The 27,346-nt window shown below is 42.6% G+C and overlaps 1 protein-coding gene and 1 long non-coding RNA gene across 5 annotated transcripts in view; one reads left to right on the top strand and one right to left on the bottom strand.

The window, feature by feature from the left end:
• Window positions 1–16,341, top strand: part of wasf1 (WASP family member 1) — a 111,228-nt gene extending 94,887 nt beyond the window's left edge. For 2 of the 4 annotated variants that reach the window (XM_079526704.1, XM_079526703.1), the window contains 5 exons: window positions 2,050–2,106; window positions 6,636–6,802; window positions 7,518–7,694; window positions 10,713–11,299; window positions 13,087–16,341. In XM_079526704.1, coding sequence (XP_079382830.1) covers window positions 2,050–2,106; window positions 6,636–6,802; window positions 7,518–7,694; window positions 10,713–11,299; window positions 13,087–13,244 — 1,146 coding nt within the window. In that variant the 3' untranslated portion in view covers window positions 13,245–16,341. The remainder of the gene's footprint in view (window positions 1–2,049; window positions 2,107–6,635; window positions 6,803–7,517; window positions 7,695–10,712; window positions 11,300–13,086) is intronic. The other 2 variants (XR_013792122.1, XM_079526705.1) reach the window with 2 other exon arrangements.
• Window positions 1–27,346, bottom strand: part of LOC306940467 — a 560,182-nt gene that overhangs the window by 422,874 nt on the left and 109,962 nt on the right. The window lies entirely within an intron of this gene.

The raw sequence follows: 27,346 nt of genomic DNA, 5'->3' as shown, positions 1-27,346 counted from the left end.
ACCAGTAAACTGCGTGCGTGCGCTGCTGTGTGTCCTGTGAGGAGGCGGCCACAATGTGCATCAGCTGACAAAATAACATGTCTCTAACAACATTCACGATTATATAATTCTGGGGGAGTTTTGTGTGAGTGCCAAATTCACATGAAAATATACATTTTCAAACCGATTTAGTTTTTCACCACGAATAAAAGCATCAGCCTGTATGAAAGGAAGCATCGACTATACCGACGGCTTTAAATTTCATATTGTTTAATAGTCACATCGCACTTTAGTGGTAGTAAAACCAATACATTATTAGTATAGTCTAGTGTGGGCCTTATGATGCGTCTAGTTGTGGGTCTAGTTGTGGGTCTTATGATGGGTCTAGTTGTGGGTCTAGTGTGGGCCTGTTCTGTTCCCCACTGAAAATAATAGACTTTCAGTGGTCTCATGGGAAATGGTTTGTGTCACATGTTCTGTTTGAGTAGCCTTACATTGCTGCCAAGAAAACTCCACATAACAGCAGACAAACACATACACGCACACACATGCACACGCACACACACACACACGCACGTGCACGCACACACACAGAATCTGCATTCAATTTAGCACAGGAGTGGGATTGATAAGGGGATCCGTGTTGATGCGATGGTTTGCGTCTGAGAAAATACGCTCACGTTATGTGTTTGCACTATTGAATCGTCTAGAACAAGGGTCTTCAACAGGGGGTCCGGGACCCCCAGGAAATCCTATAATTTACTACACTGATGGGAACCCTTTTCAACAACTAGCATTATTTTCAGTCCAAAAAAGGAAAAGAAAATAATATTTATCGTCTTTGTCTAGAATGTTTTATGGGTACATAAAACATTACACTACTGCAGTAAACAAAACACTACTGCAGTAAAATACTGAGTGTTATTTAAATTTTAACGAACACTCAGGATTTTGCAGTGTGTATACAGTATGCGCAAAGCTATTTTAGCTGCTCATGTTTAGTTGGACTGTGATATAATCATTGTATACACAGTACGACACCGTCATGTTTTGTTTAGCATTCCGTGTTGTTGTTGTTGCTGTTTGATGTCACTTGTGTTTGGCATGCCATGTCTTCTGCTGTGTGTTGCGCTGCACACTGCACAGTAACGTCCCTCCGGTGTTAATTTAACTCTGAGAGTGTAAACCGTAAAACACTATGTGAGTTAATTAGCGCGGGAGATTGGACCAGCTGTGTTATGAATGCTCGTTTCTCCTAGTGTCTAGAAAGATAGCCTTTTGTAGTGTGTCCCTCCTCTTCCGGTGTCATCTTCTTCTCAATACAGATGTTTCCTTTCCTTCCTATGTGTTTGCTTTCCTTTCTGTGTGTGTGTGTGTGTGTGTGTGTGTGTGTGTGTGTGTGTGTGTGTGTGTGTGTGTGTGTGTGTGTGTGTGTGTGTGTGTGTGTGTGTGTGTGTGTGTGTGTGTGTGTGTGTGTGTGTGTGTGTGTGTGTGTGTGTGTGTGTGTGTGTGTGTGCGCGCGCGTGCATATTGGAGCTTGGGCTGCTGTTGTTGTTGTTGTTGTACGTCCGTGTGTTTTTCACCACCAAACATCTTCACAAAGGTTCACCATTTTGTCATAAAGAGCGAAACGCATCCGATCCACAAGCTCACAACGTGTCGCCTTGCGAGCGTGTAGATCGGTTATTTTCTCTGATTTTTGAAATGGAGCTTGTAAGTTAAGTTAAATGAAATGTTTGCGCTGGATCGTTGTCCGCTGTCCTGCCGAGCATTGTGACGTTGTGACATCCTCCCCCCCCCCCCCCCCCCTCCCAGCTGTGCATGCTGTCATTTTTCTGTGTAACAGCACTTTTTTCTCCCCCCTTTGTCCCTCTCACACACACACACACACATACGCACACACGCATGCCCATACACACACACACACACACACATTCCTCCACTCCCCTGTGTTTTGTCCCTGTCGGCAGTGAGCTGTAAGCCCACAATGTGCCCTGTTAATTTTGTGCCCACCGGTGCTTCTCTTGTGCTTTTTTTTTTGTTTTTGTTTTCTTGTTTTTCTTCTTGTAGTTACAGGACCCACGCATGTATGATCAGGTCTATAGGTACTTAGACCTTCCAGGGCAGGTATGTGAAAAATCCACAGATTTATTTATCTACCAAAAAAGAAACAATCAAATAATGACTGTACATGTGTGTGATTTCTGAGGTTTGTGTGTGTGTGTGTGTGTGTATGTGCTAAGGTTTTATGTTTTTGTTAGGGTCTGGGACACAGGGAACATGTTTGACAACTAGACTAATGTGTGATATATAGGGATATATTAGGGAATAAATATTTTCACGATTTTTCAAAAATAGCAGACCTACAAGCTCGTAGCGCGCCACTCGGTGGCGCGCTACGAGCTTGTAGATCTGCTATTTTTCAATAGCTAAATTATAACATAATGTTTAAAACACCAAAAGGGGTTCCCGCCCAAGATGGGTTAAACACTGTCCTTTTGCGCAGATCACGCAAACCTCAGCAAAAAGAAAAGGACAACATCGATGGCCTCCAACTGTAGTTATCACTCTTGGTGTGTGGATGGCCCCTCTGCAGAAGAGCATGGCCGACAAAGTATTGTGACTACAGTATGTCATTATGTGCTGTACGTCGGTACAGTCTTAACGGTGTTCCTTGTTCCCAGACTCATGTACAGTTGGGTGCCACCGATATTGTCCCTTATTATTTGACCCATTTAGGCCTGACCTCAAAATTTAAAAAAATGTGTGATATATTAGGGAATCCACACCAAGATTGATAACTGTTACACTTACCCATTTAGACCTGAGACCAGATTCTACAAATTGTCCTCTAAATCCTGTCAGTTTTCAGGAAAAAACCTATGTTTCTATATCAGTGGTTCTCAAACTATTTCATGTCAAGGACCCCCAGAATGATCAGAATTTGGCCGCGGACCCCCATCGGAAAATAATTTGTTCCAGGCCCCCCCCAGAAGCAAACAAAGTTAAAAACGTTGTTGTGAAAGTATTTTTCATTCAAAAGCGCCACGTTTCCACGATAAAACGATAACAAAATAGCAGATCCACAAGCTCGTAGCTATGAGCTATGAGCTCGTAGATCTGCTCTTTTTTCAACAGTTTTCAAAAGTTTTAAATAATGGTTAAAGTGGTTGAAAGCTATATTGTGACACAGATGCATCCTCAGGTGATAATGACGTCAGTCCACACTGATGCGCCACAGGTCTAAATGGGTTAACTGTATGATAATGACGTCAGTCCACACTGATGCGCCACAGCACTATGTAAACATGTTGAATGTCGAGTGATGTGATGCAGTGGTTCCAAAACGTTTTCATGTCAAGGACCCCCAAATTGACACAAATTAATTAAATGGACCCCCATTTGAAAAGATATGCCAGGGACCCTCCATAAGAGAAGATTTTTATGGCTCTAGCAGTGATTCTCAACCATTTTAATTTCACGGACCCCCCATTTAATGGCATTTCTATCTCTGGGACACCCAATCTATCTTGTAAAATCAATGGTAATTTAACTAGAGTGTACAAATGGAAGCAAATGGACCCTTTAGGGTACCATATCAGAGTTACAGACCCATAACGGTCCATTTGGTTCCAAACTATCATTTAGCTGGGGACCCCCTGGAACTCCCTCAAGGAAACCTGGGGGTCCCCGGACCCCACTTTGGGAGCCACTGATGTGATGAACCGAACGTGACACCCTGTACATTCGGGTAGATTTTGAACAGCTGTCACAGTGTCCCAATCCATATTGTACCCTCAGTGTTGATTTTGTCGACTAATGCTATAACAAAAAAATGTTTGTCGACAACCTTTTTTCACTGACGAAGACTAAATGGAAATGAAAGCGGTAGCTATGATGACTAAAACTAAGACTAAATATATTTGACAATTCCGTCGACAAATAAAAACTAGACTAAAATGTTAGGAAGGGACTAGTGGAGAAGAGATCCAGTACAAGTTGTTTTACACTTGGTTGCATGCTGAAAATAGAAGATCTACAAGCTCACAACGCGTTGCAGCGTTGTGAGCTTGTAGATCGGCTATTTTCAGCGTAAAATCAGTCATTACGACGGCATCAAAATACGCCGCCAAAATACATTTCAGTCGACTCACTAAAAATAAATTTAGTCGACTATGAAACTAGACTAACACTAAAACATTCCATGACTAAAACAACAACAACAATAAAATCAACACTTGTGATTCCTACTGTCTGCGTTGCTATAGATGTGGTGGGGACTCATCTGCCACTTATCGTTGTTGTCAGGCAGAAACTTCTTATCTTCATAACGTTTTGTATTTTTTTTGTGAATCAACGCACAGAGTTCACACAGAGTGTGATGTTTGATTCCTGAAAAGTAACATAGGGGGTTTCCACCCGACAGAGACCCCTGAACTTCCTGAAGTCTTAGTCTAAGACTAAGTCTAAATTTTTAAAAATCCTTCTAAATCCTCCAGTTTTCTGAAATAAATATTTTCACGATTTTTCAAAAATAGCAGACCTACAAGCTCGTAGCGCGCCACTCGGTGGCGCGCTACGAGCTTGTAGATCTGCTATTTTTCAATAGCTAAATTATAACATAATGTTTAAAACACCAAAAGGGGTTCCCGCCCAAGATGGGTTAAACACTGTCCTTTTGCGCAGATCACGCAAACCTCAGCAAAAAGAAAAGGACAACATCGATGGCCTCCAACTGTAGTTATCACTCTTGGTGTGTGGATGGCCCCTCTGCAGAAGAGCATGGCCGACAAAGTATTGTGACTACAGTATGTCATTATGTGCTGTACGTCGGTACAGTCTTAACGGTGTTCCTTGTTCCCAGACTCATGTACAGTTGGGTGCCACCGATATTGTCCCTTATTATTTGACCCATTTAGGCCTGACCTCAAAATTTAAAAAAAATCCTTCTAAATCCTCCAGTTTTCTGAAATAAATATTTTCACGATTTTTCAAAAATAGCAGACCTACAAGCTCGTAGCGCGCCACTCGGTGGCGCGCTATGAGCTTGTAGATCTGCTATTTTTCAATAGCTAAATTATAACATAATGTTTAAAACACCAAAAGGGGTTCCCGCCCAAAATGGGTTAAACACTGTCCTTTTGCGCAGATCACACAAACCTCAGCAAAAAGAAAAGGACAATATCGATGGCCTCCAACTGTAGTTATCACTCTTGGTGTGTGGATGGCCCCTCTGCAGAAGAGCATGGCCGACAAAGTATTGTGACTACAGTATGTCATTATGTGCTGTACGTCGGTACAGTCTAACGGTGTTCCTTCTTTGTTCCCAGACTCATGTTTGTATGTGTGTGTTGGGGGAGAGACGTTCCTCCCGTGCAGCTATACTAGATATTATGCTCTTTCAACAGCAGTGTTGATTTCTCTCTTCAAAGGCCTCGTGCTGTAAATATTCCATACAGCCTCGTCTAAAATCCACACACACAAAAAGAACTTCAGAGGAGAGTAGTCGCTATGACAACAGCTATAGCCTACTGCGCAATATAAAGACTTATTATACTGAAAGAGGACATCCTCAGTTAACCTTGTGTGTGTGCGTATATACTAGGCTACGGACTACAGCAGTGATTCCCAAACCTAGGGTCATGACCCATTTTGTGGGGGTTTGCGCAACATTATTTATGGGTCGCAAGTAAATATATTTTTTTTTTAATAAAAATAAATATATATAAAAAATAAATAAGTCAAAATTGAAAAGATATCCTGAAATTTCCAGAAAAGAAAATCTTAAACGTACGGAAGCATTTACAGAAATGTTTCAAAAAAAGCCATCATGACATTTCCCTGAAAATGACTCCAAACCTTTCAAAACAAATGTGAAAATTGTTGATCTGCAAGCTCACAACGCGTCACATCGTGGCACATTGTGAGCTTGTTGTTCTTGTATTGTATTTTTGTACATTTTTGTACATTTCGAGCTAAAAAGGTTTGGGAACCCTGTGACTACTAACAGGACACCGTGTGCATCATCTATAAAAACGAGAGATTAGATGTTTGCCCCGGGGGCCCAAACTAGTGAAAATAGCAGATCTACAAGAACACAAGAGCTTGTAGATCAGCTAATTTCACTACTTCTTTATTATTATTATTTATATTTATGGAATTTCTCTATGTATTTACATTTTTATTTCAAAATAATCTTTTGAAATATATAAATGTAGGAAAATAATAATTTTTTACTAGTGTCATGACCCATAGAAATTGCTCTGTGACCCACAAATGGGTCCCGATCCACTGTTTGGGAAGCAATGATCTAAACCTTAAACCTTCCGTGTCCCTCCTTGTCTGACCTTTAGATTACTGTCATTTTATTATTGACCTTTATGTCGTTACACTCGGCGGATACAGCGACTAATCTGAACGTTTTTCTCTCCTCTCTCTCTCCCACTTCACGCCTCTCGCTCTCTTCCTTCCCCAACACCACACATTCTCCGCCCGTTCCTTGTTTGTTTGCTTGCCCTCGCCCTCTATTTATATTTATTTTTTTCCCCATTTTATTTTTCCTCCATCACATCCTACACCCTCTCTCTGCTGCAATCACTATTACATGTCCCTTCCCAATCACTATTACCTGTCCCCCCACTTGGACCTGTTTAAAGCTGAAGGCCATAGAGCGTGCTCCAGAGTCAGAGAAGATACCTCGAGCGCCCCACGACCGCAAGAAGGAGTGGCAGAAACTGGCGCTGGGCGCGGAGCTAGCCCAGGACGAACCCGACGACAAGCCCGGCGGGGAGCCCAACGGCTCCGCTGCCTACCACGACAACAGGTGTGTGTGTGTGTGTGTGTGTGTGTGTGTGTGTGTGTGTGTGTGTGTGTGTGTGTGTGTGTGTGTGTGTGTGTGTGTGTGTGTGTGTGTGTGTGTGTGTGTGTGTGTGTGTGTGTGTGTGTGTGTGTGTGTGTGTGTGTGTGTGTGTGTGTTAGGGCATTAAGCAACTAGTCGACTATTCATCTAGTCGACTAGTAAATCCAGTAGTCGACCTTGTTGGTACTAGTTGACTAGTTAAAAAATATATTATTTTTTTTCCCCCATTTCCCCCCCGATTTTGTAGGCCTCAAGATCAGGTAGATTATTTATATCATTATTTATAGTCACCAATGTACACAGTTTTTAAATGTAGAAAAATAATATATATATATATATTTTCTTTACATAATAGGTAGTTAAACAACTAGTCGACTAGTATACTAGCTTTACTAGGCAACTAGTCAACTAGTAAAAATGACTAGAAGTGAATGCCCTAGTGTGTGTGTGTGTGTGTGTGTGTGTGTGTGTGTGTGTGTGTGTGTGTGTGTGTGTGTGTGTGTGTGTGTGTGTGTGTGTGTGTGTGTGTGTGTGTGTGTGTGTGTGTGTGTGTGTGTGTGTGTGTGTGTGTGTGTGTGTGTGTGTGTGGCGGCTCAAATGCTGAATAAATAATGGACCTCTCATTGAGATATGAGAAGGGTTGAACACACAGTGAAATGGTGTGTCTGTGTGGGCTCAGGGCTCCGCTCTACATGGAGCACCTGGACGGGCCCTTCTCGCTGGCGGCGCTGCCCTACACGCAGATGAACGAGCTGCTCAACCGCACCGGGGACAGGATGTATTCCCGACCGCACGACCCCCCGCCACCGCCACCCATGCACCCCCTGGGAGAAATCAAACCGCCCTCTATGATCAGGTAACACCCCTCCCCCCCAGTGGTGGGAAAAAGCACTCAAGGCTCGAAAAAAAAACCCGGTCGCAATGACTAACCAATCAGTTAAGCTGACAGGCAAATCGACCAATGACAAAGCTTCTAGGAAAATCTTTGAATGCAGATAAGCCTATCTCACAGAATTTCCCCGCCCCCCTTAATACGCCCCCTTTCGGGGTTAGTGGTGATAGCGTGACGTCACTCCATAGACGCTACATGTTAACAGAGGTAATTTAAGAAGTCTACAACTTTTGTTTTCTCAAGGTAAGGTTTGTTCTATCTGTTCGAGCTGATTTACCATCTTGTTTGCTTCATAATAATATTGGTCAGTCAGTCAGTTCTTACTTAGAGAATCTAAGTAAAATGTACTTAGATTCTCCAGAGAAAAAAACGTGTAAATGCTAATGTTAAAGACACCACTATTTACCGGAAGTGGGCGTGGAAAGCGGGCTGTGAGATAGGCCTATTGCGGCCCCTAATATGTGTCACAGAGACTACATTTCTTTTGGGAGCGTTCTACCTATTGCTGGCTGTCTGAATAAAAAAAAGGTCATTAACCACCTTATAGGTATTGACATCATTTACGTAATGAATCAAAAAAGCCATCATTACCGTTGACGTAAATGACAATCGCTTTATTCCCTTTAATCCGGGGGTTAATGTATCAAAATGTAGCAACCTTTAGCTTGTTTGGCTAACGGCCGATGTAATCTACCTAAAATCGCCCGAAATCCTCACGTGCACGCTCTCGCACGCACGCGCGCGGTCTTTATGTGCATCGCTGCGTAAAATGCGATATTTGGGGCTTGATTAGAGATTAATTTGATTTAGTTATTAAAATAAACGATGATAGCGGATGTTGTGATCACATGGACAGGAAATGACATCGCCAGATTCACTCTATTTGGTCAAAATCGGCATAATGGTGAAGTTACCGCCACCATCAGGACTGGGTATAATACTATAGGATCACCATGTTAGAATGAGATATAGTGTGTATGTCACGGATTTTTCTATTGGCATTAAAATGACGAATTAAACATATGAATTGTGCAGGTAGAAGGCACTGTTAATTATGGTGGCCATAAGAGGGTTAACATTTTGACATATTATTACTTATAGCAGCTTTAATGTACCAAGAGTAAATGTACTCATCATGCAGAATATCCCATTTGAAGTTTTCAAATTTTTACAAATCTTTTAAAAATAGCAGATCTATAAGTAGGCTATTTTCAAATAGCCGAAATGTATACAGGGCTGAAGTTGTCAATGTGTGTTTTGTATTAAATAATAATCAAAATAATCAGTAACTAAACAAAATACATACATACATGGATGCACCTGGGACGTATCCTCAGTGATGTATAATTGTATTGGAACAACATTTCTTCAGATGGGGGTCCGCGGCCAAATACAGATAATTCTGGGGGTCCTTGACATGAAAAAGGTTGAGAACCACTGATAGGTTTTTTCAGAAAACTGGATTTAGAAGCCATTTCTTTTAGAATCGGCCTCAGGTCTAAATACAGCGATGGTAAATCAGCAGTTAATCTCCCCCAGCTGGTACTCCTAAAATGTTTGACCCGGAGTCTAACTGACATGTGATTCATACACAGTTTCACACATACACTGTATTTAGTACATGCATACAGTAATGTAATTCCATCACACTATAGATTATATTATTCTTGTCACAATGTGAGCTTGTAGACCAGCCGGTCAACAGTGAGTGGTCTTCCTATTACCGTACGCTAGAGCAGGGGTTCTCAACGTTTTTGGCCGGGGACCCCCTGAAATGCTTTGGCAATGTCTCGGGACCCCCGCCCCGCCCCCTCCCGACCCCCAATATAAATTGACTGCTACAATAACCTTAACCCATTTTGGGCGGGAACCCCTTTTGGTGTTTTAAGCATTGTTATAATTTAGCTAATGAAAATTAGCAGATCTACAAGCTCATAGCGCGCCACCGAGTGGCGCGCTACGAGCTTGTAGGTCTGCTATTTTTGAAAAACCGTGAAAAAAAAAAAGATTTTTTTTTTTTTGAAAATAATTTGGGGACCCCCTAAAATAATTTGGCGACCCCCCGAGGGGTCGCGACCCACGGGTTGAGAACCCCTGCGCTAGAGAGTGTTGTTTGTGTTATTTCACTCTGTTGCAAAGACACACAAAGGGCTGCAGCTCCGCTCTGTTCTAGGATTTTCTGCTCTGTTGGAGCGGGGTACCAAAAAAAAAGAAATAAAAAGGAAAAAAAGAAAAGAAAGGTGAAACGGTGCAGTGGATGGATGGGTGGATGGATTGATGGCTTGTAGCGTAGAGAGGTGAGAGGGAGAAGCTGACGGGGGGGATCAATAAAGTGTCATGCCCAGTGAGGGTACCAGAGGTCATTCTGTTTCTCTTTTTCGTCAGAAGAGATGGAGAGATCAGTAAGGGACAGCCAGGCTGGAATCTGTCATTGATGTATAATAATGGGGTATTAGGGGTGCAGCAGTTAATGGAACGAATTGGTTTAATTATAACAAAAAGAATGTTTAATTAAAACAGTTTTGGTTAAAAAAATAGTGAAGATGGTAGATCTCCAAGCTTGCAACTCATCGCAATGTGACACACTGTGAGCTTAGAGATGTGTCAGATAACCTATTTAAATTCAAATATAATAATAACAAATATAAAATAGGGCTTATTCGTTGCTATACACTGTATAGTGTTTAGTGTGCCTCATATAATAAAACCGTGTGTGTGAGACTCTGAGAGGCTTGGTAGAGGTAGGTGGTTGCTGAGGGTTTGCTTGGCGGCGCAACTGGGACAATTTGTGGCTTGTTTCTAAAGTGTAGTTTAGTTGCTTATCTTTTGGCCTTGCTTCAGTTTAACCACTTTAAACCTATATGCATCTGCTATTTGAAAATAAACGATTGTTTAAAAAATAGCAGATCCACAAGCTTGTTGATTTCCCCTATTTTTTACCTAATGTTGTTTCTCTCTCTCTCTCTCTCTCTCTCGCTCTAGCTCCAGCTCGGGCTTCTCAGACAGCAGGCCTCAGTCTCCCGCCCGGACAGGGGGTGGTCTCAACTCCAACACCCCTCCGCCTCCGCCTCCCCCTCTCCCCCCTCCGCCTCCGCCCTTGCCCTGCAGCGTTGGCGGTGGGCCGGGGGGCCTGCGGGGCACCCCCCCTCCCCCCATCCCCCCGCTGCCCGTCCAGCAGCAGCAGGCCATCATCCCACCTCCGCCCGCCCCCCTCCAGATCGCCCCCGGCGTCCTCCACCCGGCCCCGCCCCCCGTGGCCCCTCCCCTCCACTCCTCCCCGGCCCGTCTCCTCCACCACCAGCAGGACTCGGTCCTGCCGCCGCCGCCCCCGCCGCCCCCGCTGCCGCTCCCCGGAGCGCGGAGCGCGTCCCCCTCCTCCTCCTGTTTTTCGAGTCCTCCGCCCATCCCGTCCTTCCCCTCGGCGGCGGCCATGGCGGCGTCGCCGCACCACGCCGCCGGCTCCTCCTCCTCCCACGAGGCACCGGCACATGGCAGCAAGAGGCACCACGCGGGCATCCTGCCGCCCATCAGCGACGCGCGCAGCGTGCTGCTGGAGGCCATCCGGAAAGGTGGGTAATAGTACTGGGGCTGCATGGGGAGGAGCGTTCGCACTGGCACACTGTGGCGGCGCTTCTCAAAGTGGACTCATGGACATTTAGCCTCTCTCAATACTAAAGAATATTTTGTTATTGTTGGATAAGATTTTGTCCACAATTCCATGATGTGTTGATGTACCATCATAGGAGAGATAACAGGCAAACTATGATCAAAATAACAATTATTTGACATTCTCTAATTGTGTAGACCTAGACTTCTTGTAAATTATGGAATGCAGATGTTTAACAATAATCACAATCAGTTGAACCACTTTAAACCTACATTGGCTATTTGGAAATAAATAATTACAAATTCCCTTTTTTATATTTAAAAACACAAATCTTGTCCATGGACAAATGCATATCAATTTGGACGTTCTTGATATGAATGAGTTAGAGAACCACTACATTACAGGATAATAAATTATGCTGTCGATATGCTGAATGACAATAGCATTCCACACTGAGCTTAAGTTGTGGGACCGTTTGAGGAGAATGCCCTATTCTGGGCATGTCATTCTAAGCCAACATTCAGATAAAATCGGTGACTGTTCACAAAAATAGCCGCTCTACAAGCTCAGATCGGGTGAAAGAGATTTGGTGTAGAGAGGGTAAAAAGAAGGAATGAAGTATCATGTAGTGGTTAAATGTAGTTAAGTGTATCTCTGCAACAATGTGGGGCGTTGTATAGTTTGTACATATACTTTGTCTCAACTTTTCAAGGTTAACTTCGACTGTTTCCCCGCTGTGGAAAAAGTACGGACAACGAAGTCGAACCATGACTAAAACTGTTTTTAAATAAAACACACGTTTTAGAGGATAAAGTATATCGTTAGGCTGGGGCAGCTTGTAGATGTGGCATTTGATGATAGCTTTTAGTTATGGAAAACAACAGTTGGACAGGTTGAATCAGCATTTTAAATGACAAAGCAGTGCACCACATAAGCATAGAGACCAGCACAGGAACAGGCAGAAACCTCCCATCTCCATGTTTCATCCTTTTATGTTTTTTGTTTTTTTTCATAAATAAATGCACAAAAGTAGTCAAAATAAATGATCTACAACACGTCACGATGCGACGCAACGTGTTGTGAGCTCGTAGATGGGTTATTTTCATTTATTTGACTACATAAAAGGAATGGTTTTGGACATACAAGGTTTCCACCTGGAGTGACGACATTTTGAGTCACGTCTGCCAAAAGAACAGAGCCACGCCATCTCTATCTTTACTCTCTCCACCTCCTACTCACCGTATCGCTCTACCTCTCTTTCCGTCTCTAAATGCTCGCATCCCCCTTATCTTTTATATACCCCACCCCCCCAACACACACGCACGCACACGCGTGCGCGCTACTTGTATTTACCCATTTTGGACTGAGGCCGATTCTAAAAACGCCTTCTAAATTCTTTTAAGAAAACCTTGAAATATTTATTCAAAAATGACAAAAATGGTATGTTTCTATATACTGTACATGGCAACAACTACCCCAAAAGGGGTTCCCGTCCTGAAAGGTATAGTTACAATTGACACATTTGACATTGTGGATTTATTCTCCCTAGTCCTCACAAGAGATGGTTGTTTTAGGTTTAAATACAAATAAAAAGCTTTGTGGAGTTAGTGTTACGTTTAGGATGTATGTTTAGGAGGTATAGTAGAATAGTAGTAGTATAGTAGCCTACATAAAAATGCTTGTGTTGTGTGTGTGTGTGTGTGTGTGTGTGTGTGTGTGTGTGTGTGCATGCGTGCGTCTGTCCGCCAGGCATCCAACTGCGGAAGGTGGAGGAGCAGCGGGAACAGGAAGCCAAGCACGATCGTGTGGGCAACGACGTTGCCACCATCCTGTCGCGGCGCATCGCCGTCGAGTACTCCGACTCCGAGGATGAGTCCGAGTTTGACGAGGGAGACTGGATGGAGTGATGAGGACGGAGGAGAGGGAGAGAGAGAGAGAGAGACAGAGAGAGAGAGAGAGGAGCGATGGTGTGGGTGGGTGCGTTGGGAATGCCTCCCGCGTGCACTCCCACTCGCCTCCCACAAGAGCCTCTGACGCTACTGTTTCTCAACCTCGATGGGGTTCGGGGACCACCACCAAGGGGTCTGCTGTACCGTAACTCTTGAGAGTGTGGTACCAATCGGGTCAGTTTTGGTTCTGTTTTTGTGCACTCTCAGAATTAAATTGATACTGAATTTTACAATGTAGACCGGGGGGGGGGTCCCAGAGATTTCAAATGGGAGTGGAGTAATCAATGCATATCAAACTGGGAAGGGGAGGAGAGGGCGGTTTCTTGCAATTAAAATGTGTGAGAATCACTGAACTGAAGTCACGTGGAACCCCAGTATACACTGCAAAATCCTCAGTGCCTGTTTATAACCCAGAGAGAGAGAGTGTACAAATGGAACCTAATGGACAAATGGAAAGTGTCCATTTGGACTGCTTGTAGTTCTCAGAAGCGACTTTGAGAACCAATGAAGGAGACGAACGCCCCCTCCTGTCCGTCATCGGTATTGTCTCTCTCTCTCTCTCTCTCTCCCTCCCTCCCTCCCTCCCTCCCTCCCTCCCCCCATGCTGTTCTTCTGTCTGTGGTCCCAGTGTTGGAGGGAAGTCTCTGCGTCGACTTGTCCATCTCGCTGTTTCTTTTTTGTATTCATTCATCTTTTTACATCACCACACACAAACCTTGAGTTGTTTCTACCGGATTTAGTTTTTTTTTTATTATTATAAAATCTCCCGTGTGCAGTTGTTAAACATGAATATAACCCACGTTTTTTTTTCTTATTATTATTCTTTTCTTTTAACTACTACAAAAAAAGACACAAGAACCACTTCTCTGTTGAGCAATGTTGTGTGTCAATGTAAAAAAACAAAAACAAAAAAAAAGAATAACAGATTATGTGGCGTTGCATCTATCTTAAGTTCCCCTGTACAATTTTGCCACCTTGTGGGTGAAAGTGGTATTGAATGGATGCTGTTTTATTTTTGTGTCTTTCCTTTACTTCCCCCCCCCCCCCTCCTACTGAAAACATATGCAGTTTTAATGGGCCAGTAGTTGCCAATAACGACCACTTCAAGACTGTTTATGCACATTCGGCTGTGTGTTGATTCTGCTGGGTCTTGTTTTTTCTTTAGTGTTTTTATTTCTTTTTTTCCTCTACAGGACTTATTTTCACCACTTCAGAACTAACGATTGTGATGATACTGTTATGTCGTGATGATTGTTGTAAGACTGTGGTGAAAATGAAGACGGGGAAAGATTTTGTGGTCCCGTTGGTCAAAGTGTGTCTGCACCACCATCCGTTCAGCTGCACTAAATCTATGCCCCAGGGAAATGTATGCCAAGAGATTGAGGGAAATTATGTTTTCCTTTGGGTTCTGTGGGTCCCTTTAAGACCAACCGAAGCTAATTTTGACATTATGGGTAATGTCAAAATAAACCTTATTGAGCCATTGGTTTGCGTATATTGCGCTACCTTCCTCTCCCTGTGTTCGTGTGGCCATAAGAAGAAGCCTCTTGAGGGATAGATATATACACATAGGTCCAGGCACGGCCTTCAGGCTCGGTCTTCAGTCTCTTTGGCAAATATACAGTATGCTGCTGTGGGAAAGAAAGGATATGAGAAATAGAAGTTTGAATTAGAGCCTGGCCGATATATCGGCCATTACTTTATTTTTTAACGACGTCGGTCGGTGTCTGCAACTTATACGGCTGATGTGTTCCAGTCAATCATAAGTTAACGTGTTCAAACATTTTCAAAGATGGAAGGTTAGCTACTTTTAATACGGCTTGAGTGGTTATTTGTGTTTATCTTTTATTTATTTATTTGCTTATAAGTTAAAGCTTCCAAGAATCTGACTTTTTTTCTAATTGATTTGAACCTTTTTCTTTGCAATTTTTTGATAAAAAATATTGGTTAAAACATCGGTAATCGGTGGTCCAGGACCCTCCATAATCGGCATCAGCATCGCACCCACAAATGTGGCTTCGGTCGGGCTCTAGTTTTCTAGATGGGTGGTTTGTTTGAATACATCAGGGGTTCTCAACGTTTTTGGCCGGGGACCCCCGGAAATGCTTTGGCAATGTCTCGGGACCCCCGCCCCGCCCCCTCCCGACCCCCAATATAAATTGACTGCTACAATAACCTTAAACCATTTTGGGCGGGAACCCCTTTTGATGTTTTAAGCATTGTTATAATTTAGCTATTGAAAAATAGCAGATCTACAAGCTCATAGCGCGCCACCGAGTGGCGCGCTACGAGCTTGTAGGTCTGCTATTTTTGAAAAATCGTGAAAATAAAAATTTAAAAAACTTTTTTTTTTTTTTTTTTTTTAATAATTTGGGGACCCCCTAAAATTTGGCGACCCCCCCGAGGGGTCGCGACTCGCGACCCACGGGTTGAGAACCCCTGGAATACATAACTGTGGTAGTGAAAGCCCTGTGGATCAACGCAGTGTCCAGCCGACTCCAGGTACAAGTCACTTCATTCTACTGAAGGCAGCTTATCCCACAGATACCCCCTGGACCCTTGTTTCTGTCTGGCTATAGCGAGAAGAAGCCTTACCTCGTTTGGTTCTAGAGCAGTTTACGGTTACTCTGAAGAATTTAAAAAAAAAAAGGCCATGGTTTGTCTACACGTGTAATGCCACCTTTTTTTTGAGGCCTCCGAAGAAAGAAGGATTTGTTTATGCCTTTCTTTGACTCCTAATTGAAGATGTCTGCCGTCCTTATATTTCATTTGTTATTTCTTCTACTTGCCTTATTGTTCGTACAAAAAAAACGTATTGTTGAGTTGATGAATGTATTGTGCTGTTACTACTTACTTGCCTGCGCTTGTATGGATTAGCTGTTTCTATGTTTGGGGACAAATGGGGATGGGGTGGAATACAGGAACCCTGGTTCAAAAAAGAAGAAAAAAAAAAGAAGAAAGAAAAGGTCAATACTGTATACCATGTAACTTATGTAACTGTTGACTGTAACAGTTTGCTTGAATTAATAAAATCTAATGTTATGTTTCAGCCTTAGTAGTTATGGAATTTGCCTTTGATTGCCCCTTCCTGCGTCCTGCTGGTGTTGTGTGTTGAAAACAATTATTTTGGTCAAGCATAGCACGTTTTCATCAAAGCAGCCTTTTGGAACCTTTCTGGATAAGGACAAGGATGAACATCTTGAAAGTGCTCACGGCCCACCCAGCTAAAGGATGGGTGGGCCACGTGCATTTTCAGAGCATGTTTATCTAAATGCATTCGATTGGATCAGTGGAACAAACATAGTATACTTTAAGTTCCTATTTATCTGTATTTATCAGTTTAGTGTCTCACCACACGTCCCTCTTGACAATACAACCTAGATTCTATCGCAATCCTGCAGGTCTGATAGTCTCATAAAACATTGTAAAAAAACACTTTGGGCCACTTTCTTTGGATCATCAAAATCTTTATATTAGAGGTCCTATGGATGCCAAAAATCCCAACTAGAAACACATTGGGTGGGTGCACGACACGTGGATCCCTCTTGGGGCCTCTACTATAGGAATGTTGAGGGTAATTAAGTCACCACAGATCCATCCATCCATCTTCAACCGCTTATCCATAGTCTGTCGCGGGGGCAACAGCTCCACCCCAGACTTCCCTCTCCAGAGCAACATTAGTGACTTCCTCCTGGGGGATTCCGAGACGTTCCAAGGCCAGTGAGTCGATGTGTTTCCTCCAACTGTGCCTTGGTCTGCCCCGGGGTCTCCTCCCAGTGGGACCTCCCTAGGGAGACGCCCGAGAGGCATCCTAACCAGATGCCCGAACCACCTAAGCTGGCTCCTTTCCAGGCGAAGGAGCAGTAGTTCTACTCTGAGTCTCTCTCGTGTGACTGAACTTCTCACCCTATCTCTAAGGGAGATGCCAGCCACCCGTCGAAGAAAACTCATTTTGTCCGCTTCTATTCGCAACCTTATTCTTTCGGTCATGACCCACACTTCATGACCATAGGTGAGAGTAGGAACGAAGATTGCTCGGTAGACAGATCGCCTTCTGGCTCAACTCTCTTTTCGTCACCACAGATCCATTTGATTTAAGGTGAGACATGGTAGTTGAATAGGGAAAAAAGGTTAATAGCTATGACGATGAAACTTCTCCAGTTGATTACTTATATTAAAACTAAGATTTTTTTGTATTACAAGTTTTCTGAAATGATATGTTTAAATATGCAAATTAGGCATCTGCGCTAATACATACATTTCGGGACGATAAATCTGAAGATCGGATAAAGCCAGGTTCAAAATTGTTTTATTTTGTTGACATATTAGAGACAAAGAAAAGGGGGGGGGGGGGTTAGTTATCTCTAATTATCACTCCACAAATCAGAAAATAGTGTCAACAGGCATAAAAAAAAACCAATTTTCGGCATGTGTTTAGGTATAAAATGTGCAATCAGGCTGTGAATGATATATCAACAAACCCCTCTGTAAATTCCTCCCGCGGTCGAAAATGATGAGGTGTGGATTAGTTTAGCAGTGGATTAGTTTAGAATGTATTTGATGTGAACTTGAACTTTTATTGTGCATGTCTTAAAGGACCTATAACATAAAATTTCTTTTGTGTTTTTGTGGCTCCCATATGTGTTTTCTATCCCCACAAGTAACCAATTTTGAACAATCAGGCTTTCATATCATATGGGTGTTTTAATGGAAATTGCTCTCAGGAACAGCTCAACTGATTTTGGCCTCATCGTGATGTCATCAATGTCACCCTACTTATATAATTCCTCCTCTTCTTCAGTCTTCAGTTCCAAATTTGCATTTCCACTTTGTTTACAATGTCCACCATTGTTGATTTTCCAAGCTGGCATGGAATGGAAACAAGCCTGGTTTTATCTAGCATCAGTATTATAATGACTCAAATATTAAATAATCTGCATATCAGCACCCCCACCACCTCAGGACATTGTGGTACTGCAGCTAAAACTGCTTTCAAAGTCCAGAAAGAAATGACAAGGCCTGGTTATATCAGAGTGGTGATTGAGGCTCAAACCATTAGAAATAACTTTGAGGGACATAGACAATATGATATTAAATATTAAAAGCAGTTTTAAAATGCATGTTATTTGCGCTTTAATAGATGTCCCTGCAGAACTGAACAGGGAGTTAAGACTGAAGATGTTGCGGAGGAGGCACAGGCACCCATCATAAGGTAAAGGTAGGAGAACACCAATGCACCATTACCATTTTGTCTGACCACATACTGTATGCCTCTTTTGAATGCTTACCTACAATTTCGGCATCGAAGCCATCAACAGTTGCATTAATAAGACTCAGTCAAATGTCCTGTTCTGTTTCAGTGCGACTTGATTGAAGACGTGTATCGTGATGATGAACATTCTTCAACATATTATTCATTGGTTATATTTTCATTTGATTAGCTTTTTCTTTTTTAAGATTCATTTTTTGATTTCTGTGCCTTTATTGATAGTTAGTTACAGTGACAGACAGGAAAGAGGGGGAGAGAGAGACAGGGAGAGACATGCAGCAAAGGTCGTCATGAACGGGACTTGAACACGCGACACGCTGTCAGGCCAGAGCCTATATGTGGCATGCGCCTGGACCACTAGGCCAGCGGATGCGCCAGCCAGGCCATTATTAGAGTCTGGTCTCTAGTTTGAAGACAATAAATTAGCACACATGGATATAACTACAGAACACGGTTTTCTCTGAGCTCCAATTCAGTCCCTAATGAAAGCTCATGTCTGTGCCAAGATTCCAAAGTATTGTGAACCAAAACTGTTATGTATTTGGTGTTCCTGATGTGGGTTTGACAGCAGTATTTCACTGATCAATGACTGCTATATTTAACCGGCAAACAAATGTTCTGTCCCTCTGCCCCTTTATTGGGAGTTACAGGGGGGAAAATCAATAATGAAATGGAATGCAATAAAAGCCACTGTGCTAGGTTGTCCCTTTTCACTAGGCGCTTTTTTGTTGTTCATTGCCACCAGCTGTACTGGCTATACATTCTTTGAGTGGTGCAACCACTCCTATAGACGGTGGTCTAGTGGTGCAACCACTCCTATAGTCTGTCCCTGTGTCCGAGCACGGAATGTGTGTGGCTGTGTCTGAGCACGAAAATAGTGTTTGTTCACCACCAAGTGTCACTGTTGCACAGCCTTACATACAGACACAGACACACACACACAGGCCAGGGAGGAGGGCTTGTACAGTACAGTATACAGCACCACTCACTTCAGACGGGTCTGATTTTTGTATCAAATTTATGAATCCATCGGTTATGCTGCAACTTTAAGGTTGCCAACCTCTAACTAGAGGTATCTGTCTTGTTTTACGCTATTCTTTGTTAGGGTAAAATAGTGCTCTGTATCTTGTTAAAACCTTTTGAATTTACACATGATCCACTGTAACTGTCTTCATAAGGGGCTAGAAGGTCCAGGGAAAGGCCTACATACTCTCCAAGAGTTGGGAAAGAACATATCAAGAGAGTGGAGTGGTAGGCCCTTGGATGGACCAGTGGATGCAATGTACCCCCCAGTTAGAAGAGTATTTTACCCTTTACTGGAGGTCCTAGGCCCTAAAATGACCCCATGAGGAAGCGTTGACCTTTACTGAATTGCTTCAGTTTCAGGTCATTTGACCACCTAACTTCAGATTTGGGCACCCTAACATGTGGTCTTTAAGTGGTGGGCCTGTGGTCATCTTAGTGGCTAGGAGGTCCAGTGAAAGGCCTACATACTCTCCCAAGATGGAGGAACAACATTTTACAATCTGAGAACCCTAGGCCTTTGTATGGCTACAGTGCGACTGGTTCAATCCTACCCTAAATCTAGGCCTAAGACGTGACACCTCAAAGTGGGGTACATTGCATCCACTGGTCAATCCAAGGGCCTACCACTCCACTCTCTTGATATGTTCTTTCCCAACTCTTGGAGAGTATGTAGGCCTTTCGCTGGACCTTCTAGCGGCTAGAAGGTCCAGGGAAAGTCCTACATTGTAGTAGCATGCCAAAGTTTGTGCTATTGCCATTGAGAATGCATTGGGCGTTTAAGTTAAATAACTCAGAAACTACAAATCATTTCAAAGTAAAAAGTTCCAGCATTTGTCTTCACAGTAAGCTGAATTATAAAATGTGTGAATGGAGTTTCTAGGTGAAAGTAATTTGTTGACGTGCCATAGAGCTGCCATTGAGCCCCATTATAAATTTCTCAAATTTGAAAGCACTATATTTCTAAAACTATGAAACATTTCAAAGATTTCTTTTCAGGCAAACATGTCCACCGTAAGATGAACCTAAATAGGGTTGAATGGGGTTTCTAGGTGTAAGTATGTAGGACTAGTAGCATGCCAAAGTTTGTGCTATTGCCATTGAGAATGCATTGGGCGTTTAAGTTAAATACGGGGAGGAAATATGACAGCAAACTGCCTGTCATATTTTCTCCCTATTCCAAAGCCCCCCCAGGTACATTATATATTTAAACTATTTTCAGCAATGGTACACTTATTTTTTCAGTGGGTAGATCTTGTTGAGCTGGTCATTTTGAAAGTAGATCTCACGTCATAAATGTGTGGGCACCCCTGTTCTAGCCCCTAGGATGACCCGAGGCCCACCACTTAAAAACCACATGCTACGGTGCCCAAATCTGAATTTAGGTGCTCAAATGAACTCAAACTGAAGCAATTCAGTAAAGGCCAACACTTCCTCCTGCGGGGTCATTTTAGGGGCTGGGACCTCCAGTAAAAGGCCTAAATACTCTCCAAGAGTTGGGGAACAACTTATCAAGAGAGTGGAGTGGTAGGCCCTTGGATTGACCCAGGACCAGTGATTAAATGTACCCCACTGAAAAATAGCAGATCAACAAGCTCGTAGCGTGGCACTCGGTGCCGCACTACGAGCTTGTAGATCTGCCCAAAGTTGAAGGGCTTCAACCTTGGGTACTGGGTAGCTGAAGTTGAAGCTCTGCCCTTCAACTTTGGGCACTTTTACATGTAGGCTGACCCAAAGTTGAAACAGTTGCAAGGGGGACATCTTTGCGCATGGGGTCCTCATCATTGGATATGTTGTTCCCACAACCAAGAAGAGTATTTTACCCTTTACTGGAGGTCCTAGACCCTAAAATGACCCCATGAGGAAGCGTTGACCTTTACTGAATTGCTTCAGTTTCAGTTCATTTGACCACCTAACTTCAGATTTGGGCATAATTACACCATTGCTTCAGTTTCAGTTCATTTGACAACCTTCTTTCAACTTTGGGCACTTTTACATGTAGGCTGACCCAAAGTTGAAACAGTTGCCAGGGGGACATCTTTGGGCCTGGGGTCCTCATCATTGGATATGTTGTTCCCACAACCGAGAAGAGTATTTTACCCTTTACTGGAGGTCCTAGGCCCTAAAATGACCCCATGAGGAAGCGTTGACCTTTACTGAATTGCTTCAGTTTCAGGTCATTTGACCACCTAACTTCAGATTTGGGCACCCTAACATGTGGTCTTTAAGTGGTGGGCCTGTGGTCATCTTAGTGGCTAGGAGGTCCAGTGAAAGGCCTACATACTCTCCCAAGATGGAGGAACAACATTTTACAATCTGGGAACCCTAGGCCTTTGTATGGCTACAGTGTGACTGGTTCAATCCTATACCCTAAATCTAGGCCTAAGACGTGACACCTCAAAGTGGGGTACATTGCATCCACTGGTCAATCCAAGGGCCTACCACTCCACTCTCTTGATATGTTCTTTCCCAACTCTTGGAGAGTATGTAGGCCTTTCCCTGGACCTTCTAGCGGCGAGAAGGTCCAGGGAAAGTCCTACATTGTAGGACTAGTAGCATGCCAAAGTTTGTGCTATTGCCATTGAGAAAGCATTGGGCGTTTAAGTTAAATAACTCAGAAACTACAAATCATTTCAAAGTAAAATGTTCCAGCATGTGTCTCCACAGTAAGCTGAATTATAAAATGTGTGAATAGAGTTTCTAGGTGAAAGTAATTTTTTGACGTGCCATAGAGCTGCCATTGAGCCCCATTATACATTTCTCAAATTTGAAAGCACTTCTAAAACTATGAAACATTTCAAAGATTTCTTTTCAGGCAAACATGTCCACCGTAAGATGAACCTAAATAGGGTTGAAATGGGGTTTCTAGGTGTAAGTATGTAGGGCTAGTAGCATGCCAAAGTTTGTGCTATTGCCATTAAGAATGCATTGGGCGTTAAATACGGGGAGGACATATTTTGACAGCAAACTTCCTGTCATATTTTCTCCCTATTCCAAAGCCCCCCCCCCAGGTACATTATATATTGAAACTATTTTCAGCAATGGTACACTTATTTTTTCAGTGGGTAGATCTTGTTGAGCTGGTCATTTTGAAAGTAGATCTCACGTCATAAAAGTGTGGGCACCCCTGTGCAGGGGTGCCCAAAAGGTAGATCGCGATCTACCAGTAGATCACAAAGGCTGTGCAGGTAGATCACATGACATAAAATAATATTTAATTTAAATATAAAAACAATTTTTGGCATCTGCCACTTGAATTAAGTTGACTTGATTGATTGACTGACATAAAAAAGGGCCTGTCAGCTCAAACCCATAATGCAATACTTTGTTTTCAAGAGTGTTGCTGCGCACAAATGTCGGTAGATTACAAATGAAATACAAAAAAACGACCTATTCCATTTCCCCCCTTTCCCATTACAAGTGCATTTGTCTTAAATGTAATGCCAGTGCCGCTATTCCAAAGCCATTTTCAGCAATGGTATTATAATGTTTTCGGTGGGTAGATCTTGTTGAGCTGGTCATTTTGAAAGTAGCTCTCAAGTCCAAAAAGTGTGGGCACCCCTGATGTAGAGTCTTACTCTAAGTGTAGAGTAGACTAGAGCTACACAATAGTGTTCTGGTCTGTGCATGTTGCACATCATTCACACCAAGCCTATCACATTTCTATTGCATCTCTATTTTTTGTGGCAAAAATGAAGGCCTGCATGAGAGTTTACATACAACCAACAAATAAATAACAATCTTATATTTTGACCGTTACGTGAATGGTCATTATAAAGTTAAGCTATTGCACAATGTCTACTTTCTCCACCACATTTAAACAGTTGTTAACTGTAGTACTGCATGTATAACATATGATACTAGAGCATCAGGCCCCATAGAGCCACACTGGCACTGCTAATACTGTAGGTGCAATGCTCACTACACACCCTTTTGGATATAAAGAGGTTTACGCATTGATTAGGCCATTAAGGGTGCTGTTAGGTAAATGGTAAATAGTGCATTTATATAGCGCCTTCATCCAAGGCGCTTTACATAGATTGTGTGTTACATTCACCCATTCACACACTGATGGTGGAGGAAACCATGCAAGGTACGATTAGGGGTTCAGCGTCTTGCAAATGCTCAAGGACACTTCTAAAGTTAACTAACATTGTATATCTTCCATTTTTGAATAGCCAACTCAAAATTGACACAAATGCTTTCCCGGTGGTAAATTTCGACCTTTAAAGGTTCTCGCAAACACGAAGAAAGAAGTGACGATAATGAATTTCATTTATGATCCATAGGAGTCTACCAGCCTGATACCAAGACCCATGGCCCCTCCAGAAGTAGGGACCGACATAAATGAAGAGCGCCCCAGGATGACCTGAGGAGGGGGTTCAAGGACCAAGTCTGTGTCCTATAGTTGGGCCATTGATAAGCACTACCGAGATCAGCACCAACCACCTAGAGGAGTCTGACCCTGCTGACTGACGAAGGACATGGCAATTCTACACAGATAGTGGTAGGTGAATATTGTAGTACAGTGCAGTACACTATTTATGAGCAGTTAGAGCATAACTTACACCCGAGTCTAGAGTCTATACCAGTGATTCTCAACCTGTGGGGTTGACACTGGTGGGCTGTGACGATACGCGTTATATGGAATCCCACCACAGCTCCAGGAAAACCCTGCTGTGATTGGCCGTTAGTCGCTGTGATTGACAGTCAATATTTTGATCTTTTTTTTTAATGTAATTACCATTCAAATAAACATGCTCTGAGAATGCACCCATCTACATTGTTGGACCAATGGACTTCTATAAGTTACTGTCAACCACTGGCTTCAACAACAGAGTTTTCGTTTGACAGGAGACAGGACATTGATCACATCTACTATACATCTGAAATGTACAGCTCAGGAGACCCTGCCAGCAGAGAGCTGTGGGTGGACATCGATGTGATGGAAGAGGGCAGCTGGAAGGTCCATAGCTTGAGCTTCCTGTCCACCACCCGCAGACAAGCAGCGGTATGGACTCTGTTCATGAGATTAGTTTCAGATTAGTCTTTATCTTCTGTGTATACGTGGCCAATGGAGGAATACATGAGAAAAGTGAAAATGCATAGTCGCAATCTTAATTCAGGGAATCAATTTTACTTCCAAACTGAATAGAACAAAGACACACTGGGACTGATATTATTATTAGTATTTTCCTTATTCTCTGACTTATATGCTTCCCTTTGCTTTCAGAGAGTGAATCTGTTCTTTGACTTTCCTTTCTATATACTAAAGGAAATCACTGTGGTAACTGGAGGTAAGTGTTCTACGGCTTTTGTCTGCACATTGTGAGAATTATAAATCATTAAAATGTGTTGAGGGATAAGGTACAGTGTAATAACTTGTTTCAGTCCAGAATATCAGATGGAACCATACAACTCCAAGGTCATGAAATGGTTTATAATCAGAATTGCTAATTAAAGACTTAAATCATGCTATTGTCAATTAACATTTTATTAAAAGCTTTCACAGTGTACAAGTTCATAAAAAGCAGGGTTAAAATACAGCTTAATAATATTGCACTTAACTTCTTTCCCTCTACACCAAATCTTCATGCTTCATCAAAAAATAGCAGCTCTACAAGCTCATTACCTTGTGACGCATTGTGAACTTGTAGGTTTGCTATTTTTTTAAGAATATTCAATTTATGATAATAAGAACACTATGGGTTAATGTGGTTAAAGACTAAACAGTGTGACCACATTACAAATACTAGAAAAAGTGCCCCTCAGGCCACAGGTCTCCACCATTATAGGAGCGTTTTTGGAAAAATGTCAAGTGGCATTTCTTCCTCAGCGTAGTGGGAATATGCGTGCACAGTTTCACCGCAATCGGACGCTGTGTTCATGATTCGCGGAATTTTGTACAAAACGGGCCACTCGCAGCCAATCAGGATGAAATATGAGAAATCAAACAGACCCGTCACGATCACATGACTATAGAGATCATGTGTACCGATTTGTGTGAGAATGGGATAAAAACTGAAGGAGTAATATCAAAGAATGTGTTTTACATAAGTCGGCCTCCTGGTGGCGCTATAAAGAGCAGATGTGGAAAATACAGGTCAAAGGTTTTTCCTTGGCCTCTAGGGAGTGTGCATACAAAGTTGTACACAGCTCGATGCAGTTATAGGGCCTGTTATAGCGCCACCATGAGGTTGATGTGTCAATTTTCAAGTGGCATTTCTTCCTTGGCCTAGTGGGAATGTGCATGAAAATTTCCCTCAAATTGCACTCTGCGTTCCTGATTTGAGGCATTTTGTTCAAAACGGACCAATCTTGCAAACTTTGGAAGGCAATGGGGATGGAATATGGGGAAGCGGACAGGTCTGTGTTAATCACATGACACTGATTTGTGTGCTGTATGTATAAAATGTATGTATAAAATGTGTACGAGTAATGAAATGTGTGTGGGGCAGAGGGTCGTCGTTGGCATCCAGGGAGTGTGTGCAGAGTTATCGACCGAGCCGACGGTGCCAGAGATTAGCTGTACACGGACGGACGGACGGACACACACACACGGACGGAGTGCACAAACTGCACAACATACTCTCCTCATGCCTTAATTCGGCTGGTGGAGACAATAAGAGGATCAATTAAAAAAAACGTAATAGAACAAATAGGGGCTGACTTGACACACTAGGCATGTAATAGTGCGTCTCATAAATCAACATCACATCTACAATCTAACTCAGGAGTAGGCAACCTCAGACACGGGTGCCAACATTGGCACAGGGGAGGGTGGTCACTGGCACACTGGCATAAGTGTGTGAGAGAGATCTTTTATTTTAATATTAAGAAGTATTCAAAGAAGTTTAGTCTGTGAAATGAAGTCCCCTCACATCTATATATAAATTACACCCTGCACATAATTCTACATTCACTCAAACTCTGGGCTCTGAGTCTGTGTGAAAGAAAATAGGCCACATAAAAAGGTTATGCACAGCCTATGGACAATCCAAATCAGATGGAAATATTACATTTGTATGTGGTGACATAATTCAACTTTATGTTGAAAAGGCACACTGATTATCAAGAAAATTAAAACATGGCACTTCATGTCAAAAAGGTTGCCAACCCCTGAACTGATGTAGCTTAGTGATGTGACAACATGTACAGTACAGTGAATGAGAAAGAAGACAAACCACATAACCCCCACGCACCCACGCACGCACGCACGCACGCATGCACACAAAGGCACATGCAGGCACCAAAGCCAGAGCCAAACTCTTCAAATATTCCCAATTCTCGGACAAAGGTATAGCATTGTGATTGACGTTGTCATGGGAAAAGTCATTATGGAATAATGACTGAACACAAAATGACAGCAAAATGACCTTGTTGTGAATTGCCCTGTAGCAGGTTGGCACAATTTTAGGATAATATTGCAAGTTGTTGCAAGTTGTGACTATAGTTGCATTGTACATTAATATTACAGTAAGTCGGCCCAATTTTTTAGAGCCCCAACTGTGTTTGTTTTATCGTAGATGAATGCCCTGCAACTGTACATCATGCAAAAGTGTCACACAAAAGCAGTACATATAACAAATCTACTTCAAGCCCACAACGCGTCGCATCACGGTGAGTTGTGAGCTTGTAGATCAGCTATTTTCACTATTTTAATATGGTTTTAAAATTATTTAAAAAAAAGAATTGGACAGGTGGGATTTCCACCTGACAGGCAGCAAGCCAGCAACAATATATAATTTGTGTTGTGTTATTGTTACAT

Source organism: Electrona antarctica (assembly GCF_951216825.1).
Source record: "Electrona antarctica genome assembly, chromosome: 17".
Taxonomy (NCBI): Eukaryota; Metazoa; Chordata; class Actinopteri; order Myctophiformes; family Myctophidae; genus Electrona; species Electrona antarctica.
This window is presented reverse-complemented; position numbering and strand designations above follow the sequence as displayed.